The sequence below is a fragment of the Peromyscus californicus genome, unplaced genomic scaffold (assembly GCF_007827085.1).
Source record: "Peromyscus californicus insignis strain IS unplaced genomic scaffold, ASM782708v3 Scaffold_23__1_contigs__length_62951481, whole genome shotgun sequence".
NCBI classification, from domain to species: domain Eukaryota; kingdom Metazoa; phylum Chordata; class Mammalia; order Rodentia; family Cricetidae; genus Peromyscus; species Peromyscus californicus.
Window position 1 is genome coordinate 28,646,359 of NW_026294534.1, and position 14,329 is coordinate 28,660,687.

Here is a 14,329-nt window from a genome sequence, read left to right on the forward strand (position 1 = left end):
TGATCTCACATCTCGGGCTGTAACCATGACTCTGTAATACCGTTTCTTGTAAAGGTGAGATGTGTGGAGATGGTTTCTTGACCTAATGAAATATACACAGTTCACACTGCTCCCCCTTTCTTGGCCTTTCTTTTGGTTTGGGGAGTTTTCTTCCTGTCATCTTATGCCAAGAACAATGCCAACAAAGCAGGAAAGGAAGAAAGACATGTTTGTTAACCCACAAAGTGCATCTATGTTGTAACTCAGAGTTTGGTATTAGCCAGGATGTACAGGCATCAGTTCGACTCTCTCTTGGCAAACTGAAACTCTTCGATCAAAAGTGAAAAGATGTATGTGAGGAGGTGTTGGTGGAGGCAATGAACACACTCCATACCAGCTTTTCCTGTGTCACTTGGAAACCCACTGGAAACAGATGTCATTTCTTACAGTTCACACACAGAGTGGGAGAAGTTTGTATTGATTTTGAAAAGAACAGTAAATGGCTGTGGAAAATGTGCTTCTCAAAGCCCCACATCAACAAGCCACATATTTAATTATTATTTACAAATCCAAAATATGTGAGTGGAATCCATGATGCTTTTAAATTGCAGAATTCTGAGCAATTTCTCATAATGATCAATGGCTAATTTCATATTTAGGAACATTTTCTAGCTCTCTGTTTGAATAGTTTCTCTTTCAACAAAGCTGCAAATTTTGTTCTATTTTCCTTTCTCATAAACAATAATGATTTTCATGGACTAAGGCAAATACTTCCTTAAAATTCCACATGCTTTACATTATTGCATAACTATGTCAGTACAGAATTGCCACATTAAAAAGCACCAACATCAAAGGCATTTTAATAAAATGATTACATTTTTTGGTTGAAATTGTAAACACTACTAATTCAAATTTCTTGATGTTTGGGATGTCTAAATAACTTTTCTTTCAAAATATGTGTGTTGGGTCATGAAATGATTCAGCACGCAAAGATCCTTCATCAAGCCTGGTGACCTGAGCTTGATCCTCAGAACCCTCATGGTGGAAGGAGGGGTACTCAGTCCTGAAGGTTTCCCTTTGACCTCCCATGCTCACCTGGGCACACATAGCATGCGCACGTGAGTACACACACCTGCACACACAATTCTGTGTGTCACTTCTTCTTTTACTGTACTATTTTCTTAGTGTACAAAAACTAAGAGTGTGTGACATTATGAAATGATATTTAAATTGTAGCCAGTTTTTAATGCTATCATAACTTTTTCCTGTAGAACTTCAGTAAAAGGAGTGATTGCAACTGTCATGTGCAGAACTGTATTTGGGATTAATTAGTGGATACAACTACATAAATTACCAGCTTTGTTAAAAAGTCTACATGATAATAGCTAACATAAGACAAGTTATGTGGCATAACCAAATAAAGATATTACTAGAATAGATTGGGGTTTAAGATAAAAATTTTATCATTTTGGCCATGGAACCTTCCTTTCTCTTGTGTTTATGGCATTATAAGTTTCTGTTCTTCGACCCGCACACTGTAGACAGCAGGACCATCTATTACTGGGCTGTTTTGAGGCAATGAATTTGAGTAGCAATTTGTGGTTCTGTGAAAATGGCTAAAATATAAGTTGGAGAACAACATAGAATGGACCATGTCTTTTTTAAGTGAAGAAAATAAGATTGTCTTTTTAGTTGGTTATGTATGTAGGTGTATGTGTATCAGTGTAAAATGTGTGTGCACATTTGTGTGTGTGTATGAGAATGTGGGCATGGCTCCAATGCAGAGGTCACAGGACAACATGGGTTTTCTCTTTCAACCTTGTCTGAGATAGGGTCTCCTTATTGTTCATTCACTGGACACATTGGGTTAGTTGGCCTACAGCTTCCAGAAATTCTCCCATATTCACCTCCCATCTCTCTGTGTAAGTTTTGTTATTACAGATGCTCACTCTATGTATTAGATTTTTTACATGAGATCTAGAGATTTGAACTCAGGTTTTCATACTTCTAGAACAAGCACTTTTACGCAAAGAGCCATCTTTCCAGCCATTTATTTGTTTGTTGGTTTGTTTATGAGACAGTCTCTTTATGTAGTCCAGGTTTCCCTTGAACTCACCTCTTCCTGTATCAGCCTCCCAAGTGCTGGTTTTACTGGCATGTATCACCTTGCCTGAATTAAGACAGTGTTTTTAAACATCTTTAATTTTAATAGCATTCATTAAAAAATAAGTGGGTTGATGAAATGAACCAATGGTTTCAAAAGAAGAAAGGCAGTGGTTGATAAGTATTTATAAAGTATTTAACATACTGGAGCAATGGCTCAGAGGTTAAGAGCACTATTGTTCTTGCAAAGGACCTGAGTTTGGTTCCCAGCAACCCCATCAAATCACTTACAACTGCCTTTGAATATAGTTTCTGAGGATCCAACACCCTCTGGGTTCTGTAGGCACCTGTATGGATGCTTACACCCCCCGCATACAAATAAAAACAATCCTTAAAAAGTGTGTAACATCCACAGCCACTAGGAAAATGCAAACTCAAACCATTTAGAATCTCATGTCTTTTAAATTTAGAAGAGCTATCAAGAAGAAAGTGGATAGCAAAAGCTGGCTAGTGTGTGGGACTAGGAAGACTGATTCTAAAGTGATGGGATGTAAACCAGGAGAGTCATTGTGGAAATCAGTGTGGAGGCTTCTCAAACATTTACAACTAAAATTAACCAGATGATTCAACTGTACCACTGGGCATCCTCCCAAACTCCCAGTTCACCACAGAGACGCATATATTATACTTATGTTATTGCTGTACATTTCACAACAGCAAAGAGGAGGAACCAGTCATCAATAGATGGCCATCAACAGATGAAGGGACATGGAAATTGTGGTCCATTTACACAATGGGTTTTTACGAAGCTGTAAAGAAAAATGAAAATTTCAGGAAATTGGACAGATCTGAAAAGTATTATATTAAGTAAGGTGACCCAAATTCAGAAAAATCAAAAGCAAAAACCAAAAACAAACAAAAACCCTCAAAAACCAATGAAACAAAAAGCCATGTTCTCTATGTTATGGAGATCCTAGCTTATAGTACATATACCCATATATGTGAGTATATGTGCGTGTGCGTGGCTTGTGTTTGTGTGTGTGTGTGTGTAAATGTGAGTAAAGCTTAAAAACTAGAAGGGGGCCAAGGGAAGACTAAAAGTGGTGCTGAGAAAGCTGGGTAGGAAGGGAAAGAGGGTAAAAGTGACATGAGGTGAGGGAATGATGCAAGGGGCGGGGAGGGATACAGGCAGAAGAATCCACCAAAAATAATTTTGTTTGAAAATGCCACAATAAAATCTAATGCTTTGCTAATTGCGGAAACCAAACTAACAAAAAATCAATTAGTGAAATAAAATTAAGAAACGAACCAAACCCAACCAGCCAATAAAGCAACCTTAGATATATTACACAAGTTTACCACCCCTCCTTTATCCCAAAACATGTACAACTTTTTAGAGAGGAGAACTCCATTGATAAGCGAATGTCAGACTGGAACGGTTATTATCTGATTCTATCATGCCAGCAGTGGGAAAATGAATAGGGTATATGGACTGACCTCTCTCATTTGACCTCAGAGAGAACAGCTGTGCTCTAGGATCATGGCGGACAATTTTCCCTCCAATAAAAACTTAAAATGAGCAAAGATATTCTATAACTGTCACCAAAGCAGTTAAAATATCAAGGTTGGCCATACATTGGCCATCCAGAAATAAGCATGGACTCACAGAGTAGGGCACATTGCTGAGGCTTTAGTTTGACCATCTCCTATCAGTTTTAGGGAGGATCTGTTGTAAATTCATCTTCAAAGGAATCAGGTAATGTCTGGGTATCATTCTACCTGCCTTTAGCTCCCACCTCTCCATGAGTTGATACTTTTCACACCATCTATTTTATCTTTACTTCAGTATTAATCTAAATAGTGGAAGTTCAATTCAACTCATTGAATTGAGGCCATTGTTGCTTCCTTGAGCTTAAGTAACTTATAGATGGCCTTTTCATGCTATAGCAATTACAAAATCTCAAGGTTAATTATTTCTACTTTTTGTGATGCCTCCCATCAAAGGCTGGCTGTTGAATCCAGTACACAGTCCATACTGGTGGACACCCAAGGTCCCCTAGGTTGTTCAGAATGTACTGGTTTAATTCCAAAGGTCCCTTATGTTGTTCAGGATATACTCCAAGCTGTTCTGTCCCCACTTGCTGAAAGGATTCTAGTTCTCATCACCAGGATTAGAATCTTTGTGGCACCAGGCAACTCAAGACGCTGCTGGGAGATGAAGATAAATCACCATCTCACATTCATACAGTCTTGCTGGTGTTTCCAGTTATTCTGCACAGTTCAATGCCAGACTGATTCTGCTCCCCAGGTACACATTTTACAAATAAGACACCTTCTTGTCTTGTTATCTGAATTTTAGCATTTTTTCATAAAAGCACAGTTAATAGTGATTAAACTAACATCTGCATTTTAAAGCATCCTTAATGTAAACATCATCATCATCATCATCAACAACAACAACAATAAAAGGTCTGAAGAAGAGAAAAATTGAGATAGCTTCCTGGAACAAAATAATGGTCCTCACTCTCATCATTCTTGCTCATGTAGTCCTGGATATCTTGGCCAGAGAGATTAGACAAGAGAAAGAGACAAAGACAGGGAAGAGAAAGTGAAGTTATCCTTGTTTGAGGATGACATGATTGTTTATGGAGAAAACAGTACCAAACCCCACCAAAAATGGTTGAAACTAATAAATGAATTCAGTAAAGATCTAGAACCAAAATTGACAAGCCTTTTTATATACCAGTAATGAATGGCTGAATTTTTTTTTTTTTTTTAGGAAATCTTCTCTGAGGAAGGATGGGGACTATACTTCTTTTTTGGTATAATGATAAACATTAAAATGTAGTTAACGATTTTGCTAGTTTAGTTAAGTGGTGGTTGTAGGTTGTTCTCCAAGATTTATAACTTCATTAGCTTTGGGCAATTGGCTAGGTTTTCAGTAACAGGCACAATTTTCCTCATGCTGAGTGGCTCTTAAGTCCAATTAGAGAGTTGCTGGCTACCACCAAGGTGTATGTGGCACTACTAAACCCTTAGGATTATCATGCCATATTAGTTCTTGTTGTGATTTATAGACTTCATAGTTGTGCAGGATTGTTGGTGAAATCCCATTTAGAACAATCATATCTGAAATTTCACAGAAATACATTACTCAGAAATAAATTTTACTAAAGAAATAAATGAGGGCTAGCAACTTGGTTCATAAGACAAAGAAACTTCCACCAAGATTGACAATCTGAGTTCAATACTCAGGACATACTTGGTAGAAAGAGAGAACTGACTCCTGTAAGCTGTCTTCTGACCTCCAGGCATGCACATATGTACACACCCACAGAAACAGACAAATAAATGTAATTTAAAAATCAAAAGAAAGAAGTAAAAGAACCCCACAATGAAAATTATAAAACAATGGAAAAATTATAGAGCTCACATACAAGAAAACAAAGTCATCCCATGCTCATCAACTCAAAGTATTGATAAAATGTTTATCATGGTCCCAGTTGGTAGATCTGCTTGGGAAGGATCAGGAGGTGTGGCCTTGTTGGAGAAGGTGTGTCACTAGGGGTAGGGTTTGAGGCTTCAAACTCAGCAATTCGCAGTTAGCTCTCTCTGCCTTATGGTTGATGTTTCAACATGTAGGCTCTCAGGCAAATGTCAGTTATGGTGATTTGGTCATGGTACACTACATACATACATCAAATTATAATAGTATACCTCACAAGTAAGTACCGATGTCAAACAAAGCCTTTAGAGAAATAGTAAAATGAATTTAAAAATGGCTGTAAGCACCACTTGCTTTTAATCATATAAATTTCAGACAAATGGAAAAACATGTGACAGGAGAGTATACAATCCAGACCCAGCTTCACCCTGTCCCTCAGAATTTGTCTTGACCTGGGTGGTAGCCACATGGGCATACAGATATGCAATAGTCTAGATTCTACAGATGAGAAAACCCCTTAACTCTAATGTTTATACATTTTATGCCATAAGTGCTGTATTTCAATTAAAACATAAGAATAAATCCCCCCCCAACTGAAACATCAGAACCTATAGTATCCAGATTCAAAGATTTCCATATAGCATCTTTACATTAAATCATACATGCACGACTTCAGTCACTGAGGGTGCAAAGACAGCATGGTGGGGCTCTGCAGTATGTTAAAGAACCTCTATAAAATGGTAAGGCAAGAGTGGTTATCATTAAGTTAAAGAACGGCATTCCATTAGAGTCTGCCAATTAGCATGTTACTGTTGACTGTCTTTTGTACTGTATCCCAAGCCAACATTATTCATGTCTTTTATTCCCTGCACATCTAGCACTCTCATAATGTTGTAGCATTTCCTTGCATTTTACTATTTAAGTGCCTACCCTGCTTTGCTAAAATGGAAACCTTTTAAAGATGTGGGTAAGACATTATTCCTCTAGAGTTTTTTTTTTCTTCCCAATTTGGCATAGTGCATGGTATACAGTAGATATTCAGGAGATGTTTATCATCAAATGATCTGGATATAAATGATAGCAGGCCATTTAACTCCTACCTATGGAAACACTAAGGCCAGGCTCATCTGTTATTTCAACAGTGTGCTTTGATTCTTTTTAGCTCCCAGTAAATCCACCACATCTTAAATTCAGAGTATTCTTTTAGTCCCGTTTTAGAACTGCCTTTATTTTCAAGACAGGAAAACAAACAGTCCAAACTCATTTCTCTGTGTTAAGCTAACATGGGGATTAAAAAAATAATACGGCTCTGTGATTTTCACCCAACTAGGAGAGGCTATTTTGGAACTGTGTGGACTTTAGATATTTGAAGCAGTAATTACTTCCCCCATAAATGTTACCTTTTAGAGTCAAATACTATTTTCTCACTGCACTTCACATTTTCCTTAAAGGAAAACATCTTCTATTCAGGGTTGACTGTGCTGTGTTACTCTGTGTGGAAACTCTCCTTTTCATTCATGTAGATGGCAATGTAAAGTCCGTCAGTCAGGGCAACAAGGGCAGTAACTTACACTTCATTAAATTCTAGGCTTTACATGTTCTACATCATTGAATACCCATGAAATATTATGGTGTGATTTTATACACTGTAGTTCTGCATATCATCATATCATCTCAGACAACGTCTTATCAATCCATCCATCCATCTATCCATCCATCCGTCTATCCATCCATCCATCCATCCATCATCAAAGTTTAGAGATTTTCTAAGAGTATGTGGTTTGATCAGGATAACAACACAGGAAAACTCATCTCTACATTTTACATCCTTGCCTGTTTAAAGTTCTGCAACAGAATTCATGGACCATATTTTGCATAATTCTGGATTCAGGGCTTACTTTAGTGAACTACTTATGTAACCATTTTAAAAAATAAACAGGATACATTTTTTTAGGGTGATGCTTCAGTAAATAGTATCAAACTAATACAGCTAAGACTCCCATAGTCTTCTTTCTACACCAAATAGAGAGCTAGCAATGCTTACCTCATGTTCACCAACATTGATTATTGTTCTGGGAATTTTTACAACTTACCGTGGCCTTGGGTTTGGTTCCAGAATTGCTCCCTGGAGTGGATGATGGATCGGTGGAATCAGGGTTAGAAGACAGAGTCACCTGTGTCTGATTTACTGAGATACTATCTGTTCCACTTTCGGATCCCGATTCTAGATCCTGTTAAAAAAACAAATGCACAGCCATGAAAAAAGGCACTCAAGTGCCCCCTCCATGCCCATTTCCTCCTACCAGCAGCCCTCACCCCTTATGTGGCCTCCAGTAACTCACAATATCACAATATCACAGAGGTAACAAGGTGAGGTGCCTTGCTTCCAGACTTTCTCACAGGGCCTTGTGAATACCACATGAAAACAAACCTTCCCAATCTTAGTTCACAATGTAAGTGATGCTTTTCCCTATGATATTATAAACCACCAATAGTATGGAAACTCATTTTTTGCAGATGGAATGTCATAAGAGATCGTTAGCATGTAAATGAATATGGATAGTGACATTGCTTTCATTAAGAAATGTGTGTGTGTGTGTGTGTGTGTGTGTGTGTGTGTGTGTGTGTGTGTGTGTGTGTGTGCCTGTCCACACATGGGTGTGTGAAGGATGTAATTGTAACCAAATTTTTTATGCTTGGAATGACTCCAGTTCAGCCTATTTTATGTCTTTACCTTGAAAACAAAAAACCCATATTTAATTCTAAATAAAATATGGCTCACTTGAATTTCAAGCTGAATTAATATGAAATGGATACCAACAAAAACAGGTAGTTTATAAACATTACATGTACAGGCCATGAGTGATAAGTCATTTAATTTTCCTTTTTTTAAAAAAGAAGGACCTTTTGCATTTATTTTGCCTTCCTATCCATGAGTTAATGAAATAGTTAACAGAGTAATCTTTTATTTTTTTAACCACACATAGAGGAGTATAAGTTGAAATAATTTTTTTTTTCAAATTATCAGCCTTGGGTTGTTACTTTGCACAGACCACATTTTTTACATATCTGTTTCAGCTTGCTCTTCCTGTATGGAAGGTATTATTATCATCCCTGGGGAGACAATGACACCCAGACTCAAGGCAGATCTCTGGATTAAACTCACATTCCATGGCAGAGCTGGTATTAAATCACAGGTCCTGACCTCAAGGCTCAACCTCATAAAGTAACTACAGTGTTGTTTGCTGAGGGCCTGAAACACAGTTAAAAAAGCAATTTCATAGAGCCATGGATAGAAAGGTTAGTAGGAGTCCTTTTCTCCACTACTTACTGTAAGAAATCACTGGCCAACTGTACTGAGATCTCACACTCATTCCCTCCCTACTTAAGCATCTTAGGCAAACTAAATGGTGAGGAAGACCCAAATTTTCACTATACTGCCCAATTTTGCTTTTGTAATTTATCTGATGCTCTGTGGGACAATCAAACTTTCCAGTATCATTGGTACCCTACACTTCCACCATGTCAGGTGGATGGAATGTATCCAGCTCAGAGGAGTTCTTACTGTGGTGGGTTATCCAGAGTGGTATGTGCTATGGAAGAGGTCCACATACCATTCAACTATGGCACAAAATAGTGGGAATCTTATGATTTATCCTTTACATAGATGTTCATATCACAAAGTAAGGCTTCACTGGTGATATTCACTATGAAGAAGAAGATAATGGAAGCCAGATGATTCCTAGGGAGACTATTCAAAGTGATTCAACAGGAAAAATTAAATCAATAATTTAGATAGAAGATATAAAGGGCAAAAATAAGAAGAGGGGATACTGATGTCCAAAACATGTAATTGATGAGGAGGTAATGGAAGAAGCAGTAGACATCAACGGAGTAGTGGAAGTCAACATGGAAAGCAAGCTCAAATATTAGGAATAATGCAATTACTCCTAGGATGTCAGATCCAGGGCAGGGAGTACAGAGTTAGTTGATGGGAAAGTGGCCAAGAATCAAGTCAAGGAAGATAAACTAGGTAAAAAGAATATGAAACTCTGGGTCACAAAAGGGTTCAAATAGCGAGATGCCTGACCAAAAACAACAATACTTTTGGTTTTATGTCTGAAATGAAAAAGAGCAATGCCATCTCTCTTTCTCATCCTTGTATACTGATATACTATAAACAATGTACTGCATAAAGTCTTAAACAATAGAAAGGACTTAGAATATCAAGAAGACCAAAAAACACTCAAGAATAGTGCCCAAACTCCATCAAGGGACAGTGACTTGGCTCTAGTCTATGTATTTCTTAAGAGTCCTTACGGTGTGACTGAAGTGTCCCCCAAAGATTATCAATACTGACTTGTTTACACATTCACGTGAACAAACAATTAGTGGCTCAAACTCAGAATACCTTGCTTTTGAGAAGAAAAGGCCTTGGGAAGGTTTACAATATGGCAGAATGAGAGTTGGCTTTTCTGAAAGATGTGGAAGTGACTCTCACGAGCTGTGTGAGCCTTGGCAAACTTCTCACTGCCCATCCATGTGACCTCTAACAAATCCCTCATTCTTCCTGAGGCTCACCAATGCTCATCATCAGTCCAAGAGAGGGAATGAAGCAACCCATGCAAAGCTTAGTGTGCACTGACTATTACTGCTTTCTTCTCTAGCCCCACCCCTGTCTCCCACCTGCCACTCATTCTAAGAGATCGCTATCATTAGTTAGGCCTCACAGGACTGGCACACAGTGGAGTGCTCAGACGTGGTCAAGATTTGGGGCTACAAAGTCCAAAATCAGATCTTGGGGTTTGGAGAACCTATGAGGCATAGCCAATTTGTTAGGTTTTCTCTAGGCAGCTTCATCCAAATCTTTATCCCTTCCTTTGTTTTAATGTGGACATCACATGAAAGTTGTTCTTCATCATCCCAGAATCTGTCTCTATTTATAGTCTTTATTATATAGATAAGTCTATATAATACAGTCTTTATTATGTAGCTAACTTTATTATATAGATAACTGGGAATTTTGGAAGTGTTCTTAAACAGGGTGGGCATATTAGCTAGCGGAAGAGTCACTGCTTCCTTGTGTGTCATATTCTTCCTGCTAAAGTTAAACGTGTGGTTGAGTGGGAGAGTAGGACTGAGGCAGTTTCTCCCTTGTCTCTCTCTGGGTTGGTGCTCTTCGGTGGATGATCAAGGTCAAAATCATGACATCATAGTCCTTTCATTCCATGGCACAATTATCAAAAAGAATGGGAAGTGCAAATGAGATAATATTAGCATTAGCTTTAAATACCAATGAGCAGATAGAAAGACCAGGGGTGACCAAGAAGACTGTCAAGATCGAAAAGTCGTTTTGAGGCCCATGGATATGTGTTGTTTACATCTTTCTCAGTGTCATATGAGTGTAGAAGCAAACAGAAGAGAAGCAACAGTGGCCAAGCATATTCTGTGGTAGATTCATGCAAGTCTGCTTATGTATGTTTTCTTCATCTGTCCCCCTAACTAGCCATTAGTTTAACAGTTAATCTTCATGTGTGTCTGTCTCTGACACAAACCTACCACTGAAAAATTAGACAATTTTCTTATGGTCTCAGGTAGTCAGTCATAAAGCGGGGACCCAAAGTAGACCTTCAGTCATTAACATTTGTAATGTTCCTGCTGAGCTATTTTGCTTTATTCTGACTATATTGATAAACTGAGATCTTAGAAACAGATGTTATGTTTATAGTGGCAACAATTACGGTAATAATTACATAATATTCCATTATAGTGTATGAATCATTAAAGTCCAATTTACAATTTATATAGAAGTACAAACATAGATGTAGACAAATGATCCAGTAATCATGTATATTAGTTTATATGTTTCGTTTATTTTTACTGCAAGAGAAGCAAGTCTAGCAGGCAGGGGATAGCTTACTTTTTGAAAAGGAAACAAAAATACTGTGTTTTGAGGAAACCTCACCTGTGTTTTTCTATTTAATATATAGGAACTAAGAAAAATTGAATGGAGAGAGAAGAGAGAGATTAAAAAATGTGTGAGATTGTAACAACTCACCCCTGAAAATTTTAAAAAATAAAACATACTCCAGACATGAATGACAAAGAGGTATGAACTCCAAAGGCCTCATAAAAATAAGGTATTTCTGCCTTGAAAGGTACTAGAGAAAAATGAGTGTGAACCTTTTGTCCTCTCTTCATATGTCAATCAAATTAAAGCATCCCTTCCTGTGGGCGGTTAGGACACCGCTTTAGTTGTGTTTCTCCCATTTAGATCCCCTTTCTTTTTGCTGAAATGAAACTATGTGCAAATAACTAAGCACCAAGGAGAGAAGGAGTAGGTTTTTTTCTTTTCTAGAAAGCTATTTAGGTACAACTCACTGTAAAGAAAATATTTGCAATGAGTCCTGAAGGATAAGAAAAATTATAAGATTACCAGAAATGAAAATTGCATTTTTATCAGCTTTCAAGATTCAAATCTAGCTTCATATCAATCAGATGATTAATATGATGGCTGCTCTAGAGATATCAGCTTTTCATTGTAGCCTGATCGAAGGCTATAGCCCTGGACTACACCTGGCTGGGTTTATTTCTGTTCCAACTCTGGCACATGCAATCATCAACTTCCATATACATCTTACTCATCTTGGAACATCATGAGGAATGAGTGTGGGGACTTATGTGGAACACATTGAGTACCATCCACCTTGTGTTAACTCTTGCTCCTTTACCGCAGAATCAACAGTGGAACTATACTAAGTAAGGAACTAAAAATTTCTGTTACAGTAGGTGTTCAAGCCTGCCTATGTGATATTCTACATTTTGAATCTCATATAAATATAAATTTCTTGATTCAGTTTATTCATTATTGTGTAATGAAAATTCTTGTTTAATAGAAACAGGATGTGGCTTAATTAGAGTTAAACTCTATGCTATATATGATAGATTTACATAAACCAAGCCACTTAACATGAAACTATTAATAAATATGTAAAGGGTAGAGCCAATTATAGGATCTATTCCATCTAAATTTTATTTTAGTTTGGAATCCCATTGAAGTATCTGTCATATAAACTTAATGGGATAAAATTCTCACTTCTGTTCTCTTCATTATTTTTCAGAGTATATTTTAGAGTACTAGCAAGTCACCCTCATCTGAATTGTTTTTTTGCAGCATACAGAATTAGTTCACCTGCATCTATGCCTCCATCTCCCATCCATCCATCCATCCACCCATCCAACCATCCACCTGCCCACCCACCCATTCCCTTATCCATCCATCCATCATCCATCCACCTATTATCCATTCATCCATCCATCCATCCATCCATCCATCCATCCATCCATCCGTCCATGCAGAAAATACTTATTAAACATGTTTTTTTTTCATGTGGTATAAGTTTACAGAATAAGAATTTATATCTTAGAAATAACTAGTCATAACTTGAAAAGCTGGAAATAGTGTAGTTATCAAGATAGACATAGCATTTGTAATGCTTGCATCATTTCATTGAATAGTAGTAAATATAGTCATACTATCAATCTACTACACCAAAGAGGGCCTAATCCCGAAGAAGTAGATTTTCCTAAGGCCATTTTCTTCCCTTTTTAATGTTAAGTTTTATTGTCACCCATGTGTCTATGGACTCTCTGTATGATGTATGGAGACCACTGAGTGATCTTTATGGAGTTCTGTTTTATTGATTAGTAGATGCCATCATCAAATATTTTCCCTTATAAGAGAGACCATATGAGATAAAGAGGAACTATCCTAACTGGGCTTGGTGGGCACAGCCCTGTAATCCTAGCTTCTTGAGCAGGAGCGTAGTAAGGTCAAGGTTAGTCAGGGCTACATAGTGAGTTTGGGGACAGCCTGGCCAGCTTACTTAGTCCATGTCTCAAAGTAAAAACAGGACTGGTGATAAAGCAAAGTGGAAGATTGCTTGCCTAGCGTGGGCCAGACTTGAGGGTCGATCCCCAGTTTTTGAGAAAAAAAACCCCAAAACTACTAAAAGCTAAACTAACATTAATAACAACAGCAAAACAGACACAGAGAAACACTACTCCACTAGGAAAGAGAGCCAGGGGCAGGGAGCTCACAGGGACATGCCGCCGTAAGTTCGTCGGGGTGCTGGATGGGGATGAGGCTGTGCTGAGCGCATTCTCGATGTCTTGGTCTAGTTGGTCCAGTTTCATAATTAGCAGCACCATGGAGTCCAGCCGAGTCCTGTCTCGATCTTCCCTTGTTTCCTGAGGAGCAGAACATGCTGTTACTGAATCTGAAAGGCCATTTTTTTTTTTAAAGAATAAAAGTTCGCTGTTCTTCACGATAACAAAAAGGCCACTGGATAATGAGCGGTCTTCTATTGGACAGGGAAGGGAAGGTCTAGTCTGGGTCATCAATGGGCCCTTCATGGAGAAGAGTCTGATCTAGGGCCAAGGGTGCATTTTACATGAATATTCAATACATGAAAAAGAGTTGAACAGCTACAAGTACATATGCACGTTTCCAACTTTCTAATTAAGTATTATTGGGAGAATTTATTTATAACCTTTTTTTTTTAGAGTACAAATTTATTATTTGTGTGATTCTAATAATTGTGACTTTGTACTTAAGAATGCATGTGAGAGAATATTTGTACCATGATATTTTTTAATTTATTGAAATACTATGAAAAAAATTAAGTTAGGCAAATTTTTGGCTTGTGTGGTGGATAGTTCTCTTCATGAAACACTTACCTGCTACTGTTTCCAGTTATGGCATTGCCAAGATTACCTTTTAAAACTCTTTTTATTCTTTCA

General features: G+C 37.7%; 1 protein-coding gene across 2 annotated transcripts in view; it reads right to left on the reverse strand.

Annotated features, from left to right (window-relative positions):
• Nucleotides 1–14,329, reverse strand: part of Dlc1 (DLC1 Rho GTPase activating protein) — a 374,422-nt gene that overhangs the window by 258,414 nt on the left and 101,679 nt on the right. For both annotated transcript variants that reach the window (XM_052752051.1, XM_052752050.1), the window contains exons 3-4: nt 13,628–13,777; nt 7,621–7,758 (exon numbers count right to left, since the gene is read on the reverse strand). In XM_052752051.1, coding sequence (XP_052608011.1) covers nt 7,621–7,758; nt 13,628–13,777 — 288 coding nt within the window. The remainder of the gene's footprint in view (nt 1–7,620; nt 7,759–13,627; nt 13,778–14,329) is intronic.